Source organism: Elaeis guineensis, chromosome 1 (assembly GCF_000442705.2).
Source record: "Elaeis guineensis isolate ETL-2024a chromosome 1, EG11, whole genome shotgun sequence".
Classification (NCBI taxonomy): Eukaryota; Viridiplantae; Streptophyta; class Magnoliopsida; order Arecales; family Arecaceae; genus Elaeis; species Elaeis guineensis.
In genome coordinates, this window is record NC_025993.2 from 30,565,177 (window position 1) to 30,585,682 (window position 20,506).

General features: G+C 35.8%; 1 protein-coding gene across 1 annotated transcript; it reads left to right on the top strand.

Annotated features, from left to right (window-relative positions):
- The first annotated feature begins 5,843 nt into the window (after positions 1 to 5,843).
- Positions 5,844 to 18,008, top strand: LOC105032857 (BI1-like protein). The gene is made up of 4 exons (XM_010907437.3): positions 5,844 to 6,186; positions 14,126 to 14,239; positions 14,354 to 14,511; positions 17,519 to 18,008. Exons 1-4 carry the CDS (start codon positions 5,937 to 5,939, stop codon positions 17,729 to 17,731), a joined length of 735 nt encoding a protein of 244 aa, XP_010905739.1. The 5' UTR covers positions 5,844 to 5,936; the 3' UTR covers positions 17,732 to 18,008.
- Positions 18,009 to 20,506: the final 2,498 nt, after the last annotated feature.

Genomic DNA, 20,506 nt, shown 5'->3' on the forward strand with positions numbered 1-20,506 from the left:
AATTTTTTTATTAATTAAAATTTTTAAAAAATTATTAGCGATGATAACTTCATCGCTAACGCCGTCATTAATTTTATTTTTTAATTTTTAATAAAAATTTTAAAAAACTATTAGCAATGATATTTATGTCGCTAATGCCGTCGCTAATAATTTTTTATTTTTTTAAAAAATTTATAATTAAATATTTTAAAATCTATTTTAATCATAATAACAAGCAATAATATTTTTAAAATCTGTTATAAATAAGATAACAATTATTTACCATAATCATAAATTATAAAATTAATTATATTATATTAAAAATATAAATTATATAATTTTATAAATTTATACTGCTTTACAAGTATCAAAATTACATACATATCCAAAAAAAAAATCATATGAAATTTTTCTCATCGTCCTCCTCATCCTCCTGCTCCTATATATCATCTTTAGCAGCTAGTGGATGAGAGCTGAATGTTCCAGCATTCTATAATAATAAAAAAAAAATATTATTAATAAGTTTCGATACGAAAATTTATATGTTGATATGGAGATGTATATTTTGATATACTACTCCGATTCTCGAATAAATTATTCCTATACATTCTATTCAATGATATAGAGCTATAGACATCTCCGATCCATCGATTGGATGGTTAGATTAAATTTTTTTTTTCTTAATTTTTTTTTCGGACTCAAGCCTAAATATGTGAAGCTTCTAAATATAAAAATTTAAAATAAAAAAATTATAGCTAGACTTACCTGCTGTGATGGCTGTAACAATGAGTCTAACTGATCGCATAGATGCGGATCTCGAAGAATTTCAATGATATATCATGGACGGCATCTCAAAAGCTTTGAGATTACTAGTTCCAAAGCTTCCACACGATCTCCTCCACATCTGCGTCACCCTATGTCTGGATCGTTGAAGCCTGAGAGGAGAACGTCGAAGAGTATCGAACTGTTGGAGAGTTGAATCTATGGCCGAATCTTATGATCTGGCTCCTACTCACCCCTCCACTAGCCCTGAGCTATCCTTCGAGATCAAGAAGGGGCTGAAAGGATGGATCTTCATCGTGCCGTGATATAATTTAAAAATTTATTAGTATATATATATTAGTGTATATAAAAATTTAATAAATAATATTAGTCACTAATCCTCCTAAATTGATGTGTGATCTTCCATATCTACAGCTACCCTGGTGCACGACCCAACTACCGTATTTATAATAAATAAATAATAAAATTAAATTAATTAAAACAACATATGATCAATTCAATATAAAATTAATTTAAATATAGAATTTTTACTAATCTATCGACCACAATATGTGTGCCAATGGAGCCACCAGTGTGCTTCATCTGATGCTGCTGGACGGATCGATTCTATCATACCCTCTATCGGCCCATCCATCGGATAGTTAGATTGAATTTTAACCTCCTTGTATCCATCCCATCCGTCTCAAGTCTAAACCGGCACAGAGGAGTATATTTCAATATCCTCCTCCAATTCTCAAATGGATTGTTCCTACACATCCTATTTGATGATACGGATATATCTACACCTCCATCCCATCCATCGAATAGGAAGATTAACTTTTGAATCCTAGATCTCCTTCCTCTAACTGAAGCCTAACTATGTAAAACTTCTAAATATAAAAATTTAAAGCAAGTAAAGAAATTTATTAATACTGCTTGACTTACCTACTGTGATGACTGTGATAATGAGCTCAGCTGAATGAGTGATAAGTAACTAAAATATTGACCTTTATATGCGAACGCTCTCAAGATAAGGAGCGCAATATTCTAAAAGTTTGAATCTTTCTTATTTCTTGACTTGATTCTGTCTTTTAAGTGTGCATGTCGAGTTCAAATATTGCAAGTTTTCTCATGATAAGTATGCAAAAGAGTTTGGAATTATGGTTAGAAATCAGCTTGCTGTAGTTGATGTCCGGATCTTACCACCTCCAAAGATATGTTACACTTATATTTATCATGTTTATCTGAAAGTAATCTACAGTAATTTGAAATCATATCTTTCAAATACTTCAGCTAAAGTATCATGACTCTGGGAGGCCTAAGCCTTGCCTGAACCCATTGAAATTTTTTTAAAAAATAAAATAAAAACTTAAAAATAGTACTTAAATCAGAGACCAACAAAGTAAACAAGAGAAAGAGGAAAAGAAGAAGGTTTAGATCTGCCATTGAAAAATAAGGTATTGCAAGTTCCTTTGCACCTTTAACCATAAGGTGGCTACAAGCGGTTGTCTGCAATGTAACAGACCATCCAAGTTGCCCTACAACTACAACAACATGAACAGAAATATATCACCTCCATTGATCTCTCTCTAGATTCTTTAGACGTATCTCACATAGACAGTCATCATAGCCTCCTCGAGCCCCTGACTGTCTCTCCGAGCCCCCCACCCCTACTCAAGCCTAGTTCAAAAAAAATTTTCGAGCTTCGGAGCGGGCCTAGGCCCAATAATTTTAGAAAAAATCAGGTTCGAACCATGCCCTGGTCCAGGCCTGAGCCCGATTCGAACTTATTTAGATGGGCCTGAACCATGAGGTGGCTGCAAAGTAAGAAGACTGTAAATTAAGAGTAAAATTTTTTTAAAAAAATAAAATAAAAACTTAAAAATAGGACTTAAATAAGAGACCAACAAAAGTAAACAAGGAAAAAAGAAAAAGAAGAAGGCTCAAATCTACCATTAAAAAATGAGGCACTACAAGTTTCTCTGCACCTTTAACCATGAGGTGGCTGCAAACGGTTGTCTGCGATGCAATAAATCATTCAAGCTTGTCTTACAACTACAACAACAAGAACAGAAATGCATCACCTCCATCGATCTCTCTCTAGACTTTTTAGGCACATCTCGCACAGGCAGTCATCATAGCCTCCTCGAACCCACGGTCGCCTCTCTGAGCTCTCCACCCCTACCCAAGCTCAGTCTGAAAATTCTTTTCGAGCTTCAGAGCGGGCTTAGATCCAATGATTTTAGAAAAAATCAAACCTAGTGATTTTAAAAAAAATTGATCCGAAATTTAAATGAATCCTGTCGTTAGGTCCAAGCCCGATCTAAACTATTTCAAGCCTAGTCCGAAGTCCGACCATGAATTCGGACCGATCCTGCCATCGATCGAAGGTAATAGGGCTACTCTCATTGGAGAACTTTTCAGAGTGATTTCATCTTCCGAGAATAATATTAATTTTAATAATATTAATAATAATATTATTAAAACTAATAATATTATTAAAATTAATAATATTATTAATAATATTATTAATTTAATTTAAATATTAAATTTAATTTAACTAAATCTTATAAATATTAATTTAAAAATATTAAAAAAATTTAAAATAATAGCATTTGACGACTACTATACAGTCGTTGCCACCGTCATCATTAATACTCACCCACTATAAAAAATCTTACTATTAGTGACTGCTATTTGCCATCGTTAATAGTCACTTTGCTATCGCTAATACTATTAGCGGTGGCATCCCATCGCTAATTGATGGTTGGAAGAATCCTAGTCACTAATTGCCACTATTAGCGATGGTTTTTTTAGCTATCGCTAATAATAACTATTATCAATGATATTTATGATGGCTAATTTCTGTCGCTGTATATTTTTTATTCTTAAATCAAATTTTAAAAAAAATCAAAAAAATTAGCGATTGCTTTTTTGTTGCTAATGCCGTCGCTAATAAATATTAACAACAGCTAATACCGTCGGTAATAGTTAATTTTATTTTTTAAAAAAATTATAATAATATTTTTTTAAAATTTATTTTAATTAATCACAATCAATTATGATTTATAACATCTGTTATAATTAAATTCAAAGATAATATGATAATCACAAATAAAAATTAATTATATTATATTAAAAATATAAATTATATAATTTTACAAGCAGTATTAAAAAAATACAATACATCAAAACAAAAGAAAATCAAGTCAGATCCTCCTTGTCGTCCTCCTTCTCATCCTCTTGCTCCTTTTTAGTAGTCGGTGGATGAGAACCGAATGTCTCAGCATCCTGAAATGAAAAATAAAATATTATTAATAAATTTCGATACAGAGGCATATTTTTTGATACGAAGGTATATTTTTTAATGCACTCATTCGATTCTCAAACAGATTATTCCTATATATTTTATTCGATGATACGGAGCTATAGATACCCCTGATCTATCAATTGGATGATTAGATTGAATTATTATCCTTTAGATTCGAATTCAAGCCTAAATATGTGAAGCTTCTAAATATAAAAATTTAAAATAAGTAAAAAAAATTATTAATAGACTTACCTCCTCATCCTCTATTGTCGTCCTCCTCATCTTTCTCCTGCTCCTGTACGTCCTCTCCAGCAGCTGATGAATGAGAACCAAATGTCCCAGCATCCTGTAACGAAGAAAAATAAAATATTATTAATAAAGTTCGATGCGAAAGTGCATATATCAATACAAAGACGTATATTTCGATATACTACTCCGATTCTCGAACAGATTGTTCTTACATATTTCATTCGATGATACGGAGCTATAGACATCTCCGACTCATCGTTTGAATTGTTAGATTGAATTTTTACCTCTTAGATCTTATTTTTGGATTATTAATAAGTTTCTATACCAACCCCTGACCTTAAATCTTGATTCCCTCGATTTCTTCTTCTCTAGTTCCCTTCCTTCAAAATCCTTAATCATCAATGCTCTTTACTTTGATCTATCAATCCTGCTATTTGATGATAGCTACATGCCTGGCAGCTCCAAGTCTCTTTTATGATACTCTAGTCCACCATGACAATCTGGCTTCTTCCCCCTTCTCCGCCTCTCCCTTCCCCAAATCCTTTGCCCTCCCTCATCTTCCCCCAACCACCTCCGCCTCCACTGCATCCTCTGTTGCTCCAGCTATCCACATTTCTATCAGCCCTTTTGAGCCATTGGTTCGCAAACTAACAAAAAAGAACTTTGACATATGATACATCTAAATGAAAGCCCTCTTGGGCTTTTTAGATATAGGAGAGCTTGTTAAAAAAGATGCACTAAGAGCAGAGGAGGAAATAGGGTTACATAATATAAAAAAGAGTAATTTAAAGAATTAAGGAGGCATTTGGTTTACGATCAAAATTAGAATGGGAATCAAAAGGGAGTTTGAATGTTAAGAGAGAGTAGGGATTAAAACATTCCTATTCTTTTGTACAATCGGAATGAGAATCGGATTCTCTTTAACTAAAGAAAAAGAGAAAAAAGAGCTATTTATCGAGGACTAGATGAAGCTATGTTTGAAATAGTTGCTCTTGTAAAGGCATTAAAGGAAGCTTCGAACTCCTTCACAAAGCATTTGGTAGAGTAGACAAGGTAAAAAAATGTTTACTTGCAAACGTTAGCAGCATAGTTCGGAGTAGTGCACCAAAAAAGTTAATCCATTTGCGTTTGCTTTTCAAAAGTCATTTCTGTTGCCCATCAAACGAGAAGAAAGGGGGCTGTGTTCAATGATGTCCCGGTGAAGGAGAAAATGTTGAGGTCTTTGGACCCACAATTTGATTTGTGACCGTAGCAATGGAAGTATCAAAAGACTTAGGACAGTGGAGCAGCTCGTGCGGGTCCACGTGCAAGCTTAATATATTTCTCAGAACAATTTGCAATTTTACGGCAGTATTTGTTGCAAGAAATTTCTTGGTAGACACCAGGGAATATCGTGGGCCCCGCTGACACCCTGAGTGCGATGAGCACCCCACAACTCCTCCAAATTTTGTCGTTCAATCACATCCGCCCGTCCACCATCCATCGGTTCTGACGATATTTCCAATGTCCTCTAAGCACACGATATATTGACCGCATTGACCCCATTACCTCTCCCATTCCCAGAAAAGAAGAAACCGAGCAGAGGAGAAACGGGAAGGAAGGGGAGGAGGAGAAGAAGGGAAGAGGGTAAGGAAAGATGTACGGGTACGCGAGCGTGGAGAAGGCGGCGGGAGGGGACTTGGAGGCCGGGACGCTGTACCCGGGCCTCTCCCGCGGCGAAAACGAGCTCCGGTGGGGCTTCGTCCGCAAGGTGTACGGCATCCTCGCCGCTCAGCTCCTCCTCACCACCGTCGTCTCTGGTGCTACCGTCCTCAATGCCTCCATTAATAAGCTGCTCACCGGCAACTCCGGCCTCGCGCTCGGCTTGGCCCTCCTCCCGCTTTTCTGTATGACCCTCCCTGTCTTCCCTTTCCTTTCCGCAATTCTTTCCCCGTTGATCTAATCTTTTGTCTTTTCGTGTTCTTCTTCTTGTGGGTTTGTATATTCTTTTGTTCTTGATGTGGAAGCATGGATCTTTTATTCTTGATTTGTAAGCTAGGGTTCGGGTGGATCTTGGTTTCGTCATAAACTTAGTTGAAGTTTTGTTTTATTTTTTCTGTTGTCTGATTAGTCTGTTTGTAGTCTTAGTTCGATGTAGATAGATCGGATGCAAGGAGATGTTTGGATGGGGTTTTTGATTTTCGAAATGCATGGCTCCCATCTAAGTTATGGGGTTTGTTACAGATCATACGATGAGGCAAGCTTTGTTGCATTATACGTTGTTGAATTAGAGCTAGGGCTGGGGCTGTGTCCAGGAGGCGTGTTTGACTTGTTAGGGCTTGGGTTCGTGCTTTATGTTTAAAATTAGGGTTCTGATGGGCCCATGGTTCCATTAAAAAATCGTTGGTTTCGAGTTTTCGTGCAATGAGCTCTGGTTTATCCATTATGATCTTTGATTTTCTTGAAATTGGTTCAGAAAATCGATTCTTTGGTTTCATGTTCCAATATTCGGCATTTAATTCCCGGTTTGTTACAGTATCAGGCACCTAGCGGAGACTTTATCTTTATTTCTTTATAAGTTGACGTTTTATCTGTTGTAGGGTTCACATTGGCTACCTTCAACCGAGCTTCCACCTTCTGTGCCTGATACATGACATAGAAATTGTTGTGCTTTGTTGTTTAACTTTTAGTTAACTTCTCACTTTATCCTTGCTTTAACCAATATTGCAATTTTTGCTCGAGAATTCTTTACTTCTGATGAAATGGTCTTGTAATTTTTTGTGGCTGCCTTTTGGGGTTCTTGTTATTGCTCATCATCTAACTCCTTCCTTGAAGTTGGTTCATGGACTTGGTGGCATTATCTTGGTTGGCTATGTCTAGCATGCTAAGCAAGTCTCTTTATATCAAGAATGACTAAGCATTTCCTTATGCTATCTACATTGAGTATTTGCTCTTTTAAATTAGTAGCCCTTGTCCAAAACACTCTTTATAGCTCCAAGTGTTCGTGCATCATCCTTTTATGTTTTATGCTTTCAACATTCTTGTCATAATTCCTTACTATCTTTCTTATTATGCATGGAGTTATATTATGGCTTGCTTTTTCTTCATTATAGGATGTTGGTACATTGCTTACGTCATTTGTTTGCAACATTTCATCATTTTTTGATACCTCATTGTTTTGCATGGGCGTTGTTGGACTTGAAATGGAAGGATGCAACATTGTGCTCAAATCAAGCGATTAATTAAGTTTGATGTATGGGTATATGGCTTGATAAATGGGTTGTTGTGGTCATAAGGCTTAAGCATCTAGGAAAGGAACTAAAGCATTAAGTGAGAGTAGAAGGAAAGTATTAGTTATGTTGGTTCAGTGTAAGGTTAGAAAATTGTTTGAAAGGAGGTCTTTGTTTGATATCGCATTTATTGGTATGGATAAAGTTAATAAATTCTATTTTTCATATGTAAAAATGGCAATAGACAAGGGCACAGAGGATTTGAATGGGGAAAGTGCTTGTTAAGAGGTTCGTTAGTGGTTTTGGTTTTTTTGATGGTTACTACTACCTAGACATGGATAATGGGTGTCAGTGAACAAGCGTCCTGAGGAATCCATGAAGGTAATACAAGATAACTCAAACATATGGGCACAATGATAATGAAAGGGGAAGAATTGGACCCCATGCTCGAAGTCATATTTTTTGGGAAAATATTTAATGATCAAAAATCCGTGATGGGAACATATAAACCAAAAAAATCCATGCAGTTGGTTTTTGTTTATAGTTTGATAAATACCTACAAATAAAATATTATGCCTTTTGAAAAACCTAACATATACGTTAAGAGAGTACAAAAATATATGTACTAAAATCAAAGTTTGCTGTCTCGATATTAGGTTCCATACCAGTACCATCCTAGTACAGTATTGGTATGTCCTATAAGAGGGTCAGTATGGTCGGTATACATTTGTATGATTGGTAGCAAGGCAGTCAAAGGCGAAAGGCATCCTTAAGGCACTTGAGGGGGTCTAGCTCCTTGAGGCAAGAGGTGCTAGAAAAGCGCTCACTCGAGTGAAATAAAGCGCTAGAATTGAGAAAAAAAGTAGAAAATATGATATATAAATAAATAACAACTAAAGATAACTATTGTAACATGAATTATCATATAATTAATAATTTAAGCATAAAACATATATAAAACATAAAATGCTCAACTAGTTCAAGATAAAGTATATGATAACAAGTCATAGACAGTTCTAAATTCATGAATGAAACAAAAAACATAACAAACCCTAAAGTTCTTTAATGAAGTCTCATCAATAAAACAGAAAATATAAACAGCTCTAAAGTGGAATCATATAAATGAAACAAAAAATATAAATAGTGCTAAAGCCTAAAGTTCATCAATGAAATCATTAGATTCAATTCCACTTCCATAGTTGTCATCATTTTCATCTTCTCCTCTTTCATTGGATTTATATCCTTCAACATTTGCTGTCTCATCCGAATCAGCCTCTATCTCTTCAATATTAGGAGTTGAATTTGACCCTGTTTTTGACTTTGCTCTGGAGTTAGCTTTTTGGGCTTGGCTTCTAGTTTTTTTAGTTGCTTCTCCAACATCTGCTGCCCTTGCTACAGGCCCGCACGTCAATTCTTCATCCTCATCACCAAAGATTGTATTATCTTCAACCATTAAAAAAAAATCATAGAGTTCACTGAGGCACCAAAGATAAGCGCCTCGTCTCACTGAGAAAAGCCCTAAAAGGTGCCAAAGGCGGCGCCTGAGTGAAGGGCATCGCCTGAAGCATCAAGGCGCGATGACCCTTTTGGCGCCTCTCCTGAGCGCCTGAGGTGCGCCTTTTGGCGCCTTTGACATCATTGACTGGTAGGTATACTATGACTAAAATATGTGAGAGGTTATGCAAATCGAAAATCCACATTGTGGATTATCATCTGCTCATCTTAAAACACGGAAAGATATGATATCAATACCTTTTGATGCTATTTCTTTGCAAAATACTATATCTATTCATTTGTGCACTGGATGAATAGGTTGGAGACTACCAAAAAAATGATTGTTACTTTATAGTTATCTGTAGTGGTGTAAAATAATTGAGTGCTAATGGAAAAGGATTCTTTTGGCGGAGCGGGCAAGAAGGTTTTTGTGCATTAATGTTCCTATGGTGGAGCTTACAGCTGTCTGGGAAGGGCTAGTGTATGCTACCATGCAGCTTCATGCCACATGTATCTGGTTGGAGGGGTCTCAAAGACAGTCATAGGCTGGATCAATAACCATCCTTAATTATACTTATGTTCATACACTACTTCTTGACTTTTGGTGCATGGCTTGAGTTATTTTAAAGCATCGCACATTTTTAGGGAGGACAACGAGTATGCAGGCTGAGTGGCTTCTTATGTGGCTCACCATTCTTCTGCTTGCTTGTGGACAACTGTTGGTGACTATCTTCAAGAGCTTAGAGAAAGGCTGTATTCTGATGCTCTTGGATGTGTTTATACTTGTCATGCATGAATCGTAAGCCATTTGCCTCACAAAAAAAGGTTAATAGTGTTCGTGATTGATTTTGAATCCTTAAACTCTTTTCTCAAAGATTTAACGTTTAGCATATAGTCTAATCCAAAATCTTTGTGTAAAGAAAAAAGGTATGTAGGTGGAGTGGGGAAGAATAGAGGGTGTTATGTTAAGAAGACAAAAGAAGCACTTGATAACAACGGAAAGTAGCAAGTAAATGATCCCTGACAAAAAAGGGTAGGGCCTGGTTGGTCGTCTTTTGCCGGGCTAAGAAATAGAGAAGAAAAGAAAAGCAGGAGAAAGAAATGGAACAAGAGAAACAACATGATGCCTCAATTGTCTTCAAAGATGGCAAGGTGGTAGGTTTGGTGATCGAAACAACCAAGAAATGTCCAAGCCTTAGCTCTTGCCTTTTTCTCTTTCCTTTATCCCTACTTTGGCAAGATACGAGAAGTGGGATCGATGCTAACCCATCTTATGCCTTCTTCTTATTCCCTTTTTTCCCCTCAGTAGGATATAGGAAAGTTGGGATTGATGGAAACACTTCTGTTTCCTTTTTCTGCACTTATCTTTTTCCTTTTCCTTCATAGTCTTGGGTAAATCACTTGATTGCAACTTTTTAATTTCTTCTTTTGTGACTGCAACATACCCACGCATGGCATGCATATCAGGTTGAATTAGGGTTGGGATGGGAAATTCCACGATATGCAAGGCTGGTTGACATTGTCTTCTTATGAAACAATGACCAATGACTTAGATACCAAAATTGGTTGGTACCTTGGCTTAGTTCTAAAACACTTTTTATCTAATCACAAGGAACTTTTCTTTGGTAATAAACACTCCCTTAAGTAAATAGTTGATTTCAAGAGCAATTCTTGACATGCTCACTTTGGTAATGGTTCAAAAAGTCTTAGAGAGGATGGCTGAAAAGACGGGATTGCCCATCCACTCTGGCACATAATTTGGGAGGACGTAAGGAAAGATTGATGGACCATGTGAGGGATGGATTTTTGTATTGATAAAATTACCTCTCATTATTTTTTTTTGACCAAATATAATACTTCTTTAATTTTTCATTCATTATATATATATATATATATATATATATATATATATATATTATCTATACTATTAATCTTATACCATTAAATTTTATAATTATTTTAATTTTAGTACATATTTTTTATAATTATAATTAAATAATTAGAATTGGTTTCTATTTTTCTACTTATATTTATTATTTTTGGTTTACTATATGTATGAAATTAATTAAATATTTAAATTAAATTATAAATTAGTTAGTTACTCATACAATTAATTTAAATAAATAATTCATTTATAATTAATTTATAAAATCATTTATTTAATCTTAAATTAAAATTAATTATTTATATATTTTTTATATAATTATAAATTATAAAGATCATAAGTTTATATATTGTGCTACTTTTCTAATATAAATAAGTGTTATAAATTGATAATAAAAATAATTTTTTTTATCAAAGTGTAGTTTAATAAAAATGTCGTACATCCTTCCATGCTTCATCAAACATATGGGAGAATGGATGAAAGATCCATCCATCCTTCTCTATCCTTCCTTTCTCCAATCCATTTTTCGTACTAAACAGAGGTTTAATGTGATGCCACCTTGTTTGCATATAACCAAATTTGTAGGTGTCAAATGGTTTGATGTTGCACAAGGATTCGATTGTTTTTTTTTTTTTTTTTTTTAAATCTTCATATAGTCCATGGATCCTATTTGTGGGTGATGACACCAACCTCTTAAATTCATAAATTCTAATCACCCATCTATCCTTCCATCCATCCACTATGTCTCATGACCCAATATTTTTTTATAATACGCTGGTCTTTTGGGCATCTATTTTGTAAGATGCCAATCCTTTTGGCATTCATGGGACCATAGATATATGTGTGTATGACCCCCTTGTCTTGTTTCTTCCCTAAGGATGTGATCTTTTGTTAAGCAATTTTTGGCTTAAAAGGAATCACTCTTGTATAGCTTGGTGGGCAATGACCCCTTGTAACAATGATAACTGACAAGGACCTTGTACCATCTAGATTTTCCAATCACATCCAGCTATCCAGCCATCAGTTTCGCAATCAAGCCAAAACTATTTGTAACATGTAATATTTTTGGTGTTCATGTGACAGTAAATGGATAAGATCTCATCTCCTCTTCTCCCCTACCATTGAGTAGAGTGAAAGAAGAAACTTAAAGCAAGGAAGGGTAGAAAGATGGAGATGTACAGGCACATGAGCATAGAGAAGGGGGACTTGGAGGTGGGGTGGCCCTACCATGGACTGGCTGTCAACATAAATGAGCTCCTTTGGAGCTTTGTCTGCAAGGTTTATGGCATATGCACCATCCATATCCTTCTCACCACCACGTTCTCTGCCACAGCCATTCTTTGTGCCCCAGTTAGTGGTGAACTTGTTAAGGGTAGCTTTAGCCTTGCTTTTGGCCTTGCCCTTCTCCCCATCTGTGGTATGATGCCCCATCTTCATTGCATCTCCTTTCTCTTTTCATCTGAATTTTAGTCTAGCATTTTTTCTGGGTTTAGGTTGGTTTGCTCTGTTAGATTAGTGTTGTTTTGCTTGTCAATTTGAATGCCTGTTTAGAGGGTTAACTGTGCAATGAGATCTAGGATTTACCATAAATTAATATAGTTTTTGCCTTGTTTGGTTAGTCTTTTGACTTCCTTTGGTTTCTATAATTAAGGCTAATGGGAGGCTTGTTCATTTATCTGCATGGAGAAGAGAAAGATATTTTGATGGCAATTTGATTTTTTGTAACATGTAACAGCCTCTAGACTATGGGCATTGATCCTAATCATGCAACAAGGGAATATATTGGTTGATTGTAATTTTTTTTTTTTTAAATTGTTGATAATAATAGGGCTGAGATGGAAACTTTTAGGCTATATCTGATTAAAGGAGTAATTAAGTTCCATGTGTTGGTGGACAGCTTAATAAATAAATAATTCTGGGAAAAATCACTCAGTTCTAGCAGGATTCTTTAGGTGGCAAAGAGCCAAAGCATGTAAGTATTTGAAAATAAAAAGTTTGTTTGTGATTGTGAAATTGCATTGTATGTGTGCCATGTTGAACATCAAGTAGAGGAAGTGTTTGACACATAAGATAAAATATTATGTTAGTTAATATGAATAGAGTTGGAAGAAGAAGATTTCATACCTAAAATTATATTATTCTGTTTCACTGAAAATATATTTGATGGTTTTACCAACTAATCTCATCTGAAAATTAACAATGGAAAGAGTAGAGAAGAAAATGAGAGGACAAAAACATAATTGCCATGCAAGTGAAAAGCAGGATTCGGGGAGATCACATGAATTATTATAAACAATGCTTGCCACTAGCTAAGAAAACATATGTTTTACATCAGTTTCTGAGAGAATGTAAATAAAAGTTTTGTTATTTCCAATATTGTCATAGCTATATGACACCAGGTTTTTCTTGGGTGTACACTCCTATGACAATAGTGAAAAGCATATTTAAGATATGATGGAGGACCTTGTGAACCGTATTGATAGTGGCAAGAGAGGCTTCCGGTTGGTGGGAGATGGAAAATCCATGGAGCACGTGATCTCTATTATCTGATTGCTTCTTTTGGTTAGCATGAATTTGGAACCTTAATCGGAAACAAATATTTATTTTCCAGTTATTTTCATATTAATGCTGCTCTATGTCTTGTCTACAAAGTATGAGTAGTTGACAGGTGTGGTTTCTGGAGAAAGACATACTTTCCAAATTGTTGAATCTTGCTGCGTGCATTTTGTTCATTACAAGATAAACATAAAAGAATGCATTTCCAAGGGTACAGACTGCTGGCCTTCTCTAATCAAGTAATTGGGCCAACCGGCTTGCTTGGTTGAGCAGGCTGGGCTGGAGTCCCTTCTGGATCATGCCCGATTTTTTATGGAACAATATAATTCAACATTATATTGTACTGGAGACTAGATAATCTTCTTTCTGCTGTTCCAAGATCTCTTAGTGCTTTATCGTGGTACAGCTTTCAGCAACAATATCACAGACCATGCCTCAATTGCATTCATAATGTATAAAATCCATTGCTACTTTTGTTTTAAGCATTTTTTTTTTCCTGCTCTCTTAGGAGCTTCTATTGTAGTCTTGTTTTCACTTTTTGATATTGCATGGAGGAAATTATATGATAAATGACTCTTCTGGACATTCTTTTGCGGTTTTCATATTAAAGAAATGGAACTTAAGGTTTCTTTTTCTTATGCTACCAATGGTGATGCACTAACCGAAGGCTGTACTTTGCAGTAATGTTCCCACTGTATCTTTATCAACAAAAGCACCCACTGAATTTCTTATTTCTGGGGCTGTTCACTTTATGCCTAAGCCTGAGCGTGGGTGTGGCTTGTGCAAATACCCAAGGTGAAAATTGCTTGCTTTGTAGACATATTGATATTATTCTGGTCTAGTGCTTGCTGAGATCTACATTCCACTCATTCTTTTTTTTTTTGTTTTACAAAAATATTTTTTTTCCAGGAAGAATTGTGCTTGAGGCATTGATTTTAACTTCCGCTGTTGTTGCATCCTTAACTGGATATACTTTCTGGGCTTCAAAGAAGGGCAAGGACTTTAGCTATCTTGGACCAATTTTATTCGCTGGTCTTCTTGTTCTTCTTCTTACAAGTTTTATCCAGGTACATTTTGATCAACGTCTGCAATTTTGTTTGGTGATCTGGAACTGTTCAATCTGTTTTTAAGAGTGGTTTAATATTATATGTTTTTTCATGAGCTTTTTGTCTTTTTTACAATAAACTTTAACAATTTTGTAAACTTCTTAATCTCCCAAATGCATATTTGATTCAAATGTTCACAACAGTAGTCTGCGATATATCTTCGGTCTTTTTGGCTTGAGTTATTTTTTATTATTATAAATTTTCCTTTCTTATTGTTTTTCTGGTTGAGACCCTGAAACATCAATTGGAATTGTCAAAATTGCTGACATTAACGGTTGCTTTCATTGACCAAAGCTAAAACTGAAACCAAGTTTCAATCCCTTAATAGCTGGTATTTTCTACCTAAGGAACATCTGTGCTTCGGTTCTTCTTGGATTCTCAAACATGCACCCACTTCTTAAATTCTTCCTTACATAAATTGTTTTTAAGATATCCACTTTGCCGTGCGAGCACTTTGCTCCCAGTTTTGGCAAGTATCTTCAAATCTTAGGGTCTTTCAACACTTCTTTCTGAAACCAATATAATCCTGAATAGAACTGTGAAACGTTATGCATGATGTGATATATCAAATGTTTATATTATTGAGTAAAACTTGGAAGAGTACCTCATAATTATACTCTCGGTGCTTAACTATGTCGGTAAGATCTGGTAATCTGGTTCTCTGGAAATAAATATAGAAGGTTGATGTGTAGTAGATGATTTGAGCTTTGGTTTGCATTATGATTCCTTTTTACAAAACTGCATCTCTATAGAAAAACATGCAAGGAATTGAGGGCTCAACAAGTACGGAGTACTGGCCAGGCTGTTAATACATGTCTGACGACAATCCATTGGTTGGTTAGTAGAATCTAGGTAGTTTAGAGCTTGAGTCCTTATAGGTCATTGTAGTATCTACTAGTGAATTAGAATTTGGTTGCGTTGCTTTATGAGTTCTTTGGATCCTTTGCTTTGAACTTTATGCCATCTATCAGATTAATTGAAATTGGAAACTGGAGAGGTGGTACCTGAATCTCAAAGCAGACTACACCTGGGTTTCATGAGTACAATTTTCCTCCAATGCATTCATAGGAGTAACACAGTCTGACTATAGGAGAAGGTGAATGAACTCTAAAAATGTTAAATATAAGCATGATTATGATAATGAGAAAATTACAACAATTTTCTATGGTTATTGTAGAAACTAGGTGCTCAATACAAATAATTAAATACATTCTTATGAGTTTCTCGACTGGATGATCTTGCATTCTGAACATGCTTACAATAACCATAATGATCATATAACACTTTGATGAATGTATCCTTCTCATAATTGGCACAAGGACCCAACTCAACTTTCCACATAGGGTCTTGTTTATCATTATAAATGCTCTTCCTTGCATTGGGACATGCTCAGTTCAAAAAAAAAAAAAGTAAGAGTGAAGATGATGAAGACTAGAAGGAAACGAGCAAAAATATTGTGAAGGAAAAGCAAAAATCAAGTCTCCTAAGTAGAGAACACTCAAACAACACTTGATATGATCATCTTGTATTTAGTTGCTAATAAAAAGGACAATCAAACAGCCACAAACCACCCTTTTGTGCAGGTTTTTACGCACAGTGCTGAATGGCAGCATTTCTCAGTAAATTCTGCATGCCTGTGAACTGCAGGCAGCTGCCTCCATGCATCACACATCAGCTTGTAATCCCGCCCATATAAATGGCAGTCTGTGGGTAGTGCTTGTATTTTAGGGCATTTGTTAGGCCACACTGTGGAAAACTGAAATGAGGAATTGTTTTAATCTTTTAAGAAATGGAGGGATAATGGTTTTTATAATGCTTTAGAGGTAATATATAATATTAACTATATTACTTTTTTATAAATCTTGTTTCATGATTTACACAAAACCCAAAAAGGCATGTGGAAAATATTATGGACAACCTGAAGCAGCTCTTTGATTATCCAGAATGTTCAAAGTATTGAGTAGGTGTATACTTGGGAAAAAAAATACCGTGCAAGTTCGCTAGCAAACTGTAGTTGTACTTGGGGTGCAATTGAGTCAAGCCACATCAAATAGATAGAGGTTTGAGCTTGATTCGATTCAAAATACTTGGGCTTAAAATTTGACTCGAGAACGATTGAGACTTAAATCTCAAGCTCGAGCTTGAACTGATGAAAGAAAGATAATATTCAAGATTGACTCGGCTCGAATGTCCACGAGCCATACTCGAGCTTGACTTTTCACCTATGCTTGCTCATATTATATATATATATATATATATATATATATATATATATATATATATATATATATATATATATATATATATATATATAAATAAAAGAAAAATAATATTATTAAATATATATACATACAAACTCGAATAGGCTTGTGAGCCTTCGAACTAAGTATCTTGCTACTCCAGCTTAACTCAAAAAACTATGCGAGCTGTTCAAGTTTGACAGTAGCCGAATAGCCGAATCGAGTAGAGCTTGGACTTGAGTAGAGATCGAGCAGCTCGCTGGCAGCTTGATGTGTTTGCCCCTCTGGTTGCACTTGTACTTAACAAAGTCATGTAAGGATTTTGTTGTCAAGTTTTAACCAGCACTGTGGAGCTAATATTCTCTTCAGGGAATAACACCTTTTGCAACTTATTGTTCATAAAATACGGAAAGCCACTTCAAAATAATAGTCCAGGAATTTATGCTTCTCCAGCTTCTCACTCTACTAAAGTGATTGTTTCCCTTTCTGATAGCTGAAAAGACTACATCAGAAAAAAGAGAAAAGAAAGGGGAAAAAACTAGGACCATTTGTTTCTTCATGCCCTTAATTCGTTTAGTGATTATCTTTCTCTGACTGCCAAGGCTTCTGCATGCGATAGTTGATAGAGTTCTAAATGCGACACTTAATAGTTATGTATTACCGTTCTCTGGCTTGAACCTGGGGGCTGTTATTTTGACAACCATGCTTGTGAATGTTTATTACTGCAGATACTCTTTCCACTTGGGTCTACATCGGTTGCTATCTTTGGTGGGCTCGGGGCTATCATCTTCTCAGCTTTTCTGGTCTACGACACGGACAACTTGATAAAGCGCTACAACTATGATGAGTACATATGGGCATCAGTTGTTCTCTACCTAGACATCCTCAATCTGTTTCTTTCCCTCCTGAACTTGCTGAGAGGCATGCAGTCAGATGGCTAGGAAGGAGTAACTAAAATAACGGTGCCGCTTGAATGAAGTTCATCTGAATACAACTTCACCTGTTTCTGTTTTATCTCAATTTGATGTCTGTAGTATCCGTTTTGTCGAAGTGTTCACAGGGTCATATATCATTATGTTGTACATGGAGGATTTCTGCAAATAATGGAGCTAGTTAAGGGCTCTTTCGTTAAGTACTTTCTTTTCTTTTCTTTTCCTTTTTTTGGTTGTCAGTTGTAACCTAAATGCTAGCCCATAATGCTTTCCCAATATTAGTGTGCATACTATTCTGGGCAGTTTTTTTTTTTTTATTATTATAATATTATTAGTTTTTATATTTTTTAAGAACTATAATCGGGCGAGCAGGTGAGACTATTCTTCTTTGGTCCAAACAGCTGTGCAGGGCGCCTGTGGGGATTGCAGGACCATGCGTTTGCCCACCATAAGCCTGTGGCCTTGAAAATTAACAATTAAGGAGACAGAGTGTGTACCCACAAATAAAATAAAATACAATAAAACGAGACGGAGTGTGGAACGTCAGTGTATGTTGTCGTATAAACAGTTTATGCAACTTCGAACGAGAAAGGAAAAAGCCACCCAAATGTCGAGGCCCAGATTTTCCTATTAGATGTGTTTATGGGTAGAAGTTCAGAATTTCCCCAAAAAACAAGGCAGGTTCATTAAAAATTTGAAAGAGTTGGGAATTTAGGATGACCAGCAATTGGAAACAAAATAACGAAACCGACAAACATGCAACAAATATTTGTATAAGTACAGGAGAGGCGATAATTACAGACGATGGCAATAGGGAGTAGAGGCACCACCACCAGCAAAAATAATTGGTATTTTAGTTTGTAAGATTTATTGAGTTGATGGTCAAGAACTCGCGAATAAATTGTACGATCCAAAATTTTGAGGCCAACAAAAATGAGAATGAATAGAATCTATTCATAATTCAGGGAGAATTGTTTTATGCTTATCAGTGCCCAGGCTCTTGCTCGGCTGTTTGTCAGGCAGCCCGGTGTGTGCATACGTGGGGTCTCGTCCACTCCTTTTTAGACGTGTTCGGGCTGCGAATCGTTGAAAATGAGCAGAGCAGTCAATGGCGACAGTTTAAGCCACTTATGGATTGGCAGCCAGTATCTTCGAATCCAGATTTCCAACAGTCTTTCCTCTCTAGCATAAGCAAAGCTAGTTGATGCAATTTCTCCTTAATTATATTAGCCAGTCACATGCCAGGTTTAGGCTGTTATTGATGCCTTTAATCATGTTAACTTGTTGACACGATCCATCCTTGTACTCGATTGTGATCTCTGAATAGATTGCCATCCGGCAGGTCTCATTTATCTACCAGAAACAAGGACGTTAAAAATATAATCTGGCATGATCTATTATCCAACTGGATCACAGGTTTTATTATGTCCTCATGCTTCAAGTCAACGGTGTCCGCATGGTGGCGAAAACATTTACATTGTTGTTTTGGTTGTTTGTCTTTTTGGAGGTCAAATTCTTGGGTTGAATGGCTCATCAATCCATGTTTTATGGCAGGAAAATGCTTTAAGCTACTCGTTTCTTGCACGTAAAGAAATTTTCTAGGCCTGCTAAAGGGTGTGGCAATTTGCTCTTCAACTTCCTCCCAATGTACAGTTGTTAATATGTTCTTCTGTACCTTGTATCCGTTACATAGAGCTGCTCATATGGATATACAATTAATATGATGGCTGCTATCTTTATGGGCTTGACCTTGGACTAGTTGTATCTGTCATATTTCTTCCACTTTCCTCACAGTCTTACATAACTGAGCATCTTTGGTATTTCACCATTACTCCTGGTAGGCGGTTGCAGATCCTGATTCGTTCTCCTACGGGAACGGCATTCTACTTGGATGCAGTAATTTCTATGGAGGACAATATTATCATCACTGCTGATGGGAGTTTGATTATTTCTGGCCTCACCATTCTTATATTATATTTGGTTTTTCCTGCTACATCGTACAGATCTCTTCATTGGCTTACCTGCAAATGTTTCCTTATAGTTGGTCTTCTCTCTCTATATATTCTGTTGATAATGTTGCTGTGGATGTATCATGTGTTCAGCTTTCTTCAGTTAATTTTGGGCTGCTGTTTCCAGTTGGCATTTCCTTGGGTTTCTAAACACTTGCTGAGGTTTTGTTCCAAGTTTCTGGTGTTAATGTGGCTGTTATGTTTCTGGAAGAGTTCCTGCTTATACTTCACTTCTCAGGGACAATGATACTATTAAATATTTCATTTTCTACGGAAATTATAACTCTGCTGCGAAGCTCTGGTGTTTATCTTCAGATGGATACCGCTTCTACGTGCGATGTTTCTTCTGCTTCTGTAATGGGATATGTGAATTTGTGAATCAAAATCAGATATGCATCTGCCGTTACATCATTTCCATCTGCAGTCGCATTACTGTTTGTAAGGATGATCATTGTATGTGTTTGCTGGTTTCATTCTCAGTAGGGGTGGAAATAGACCAGATCAGACTTTGGCTTAAACAGGCCAGGCTTGTATTGTAAAATACTAGCCTGAATCTGGTCCGTTGGACTGGTTCAGACTTAAAATGAGGCTCGATCTGATCTGTTTTGCAAAATAAAAAAGTCTGATCTAGCCTGAAAGTCTATTTAAAAAGACTCTTCCATCTTCTTGATTCTCGAAAGGATTAAGATAATTGGATATTGATGGATAAGATCAATAATTAATTAATTATATATATTAATAAAATAATAATTTTTATTAAATTATATATATATAT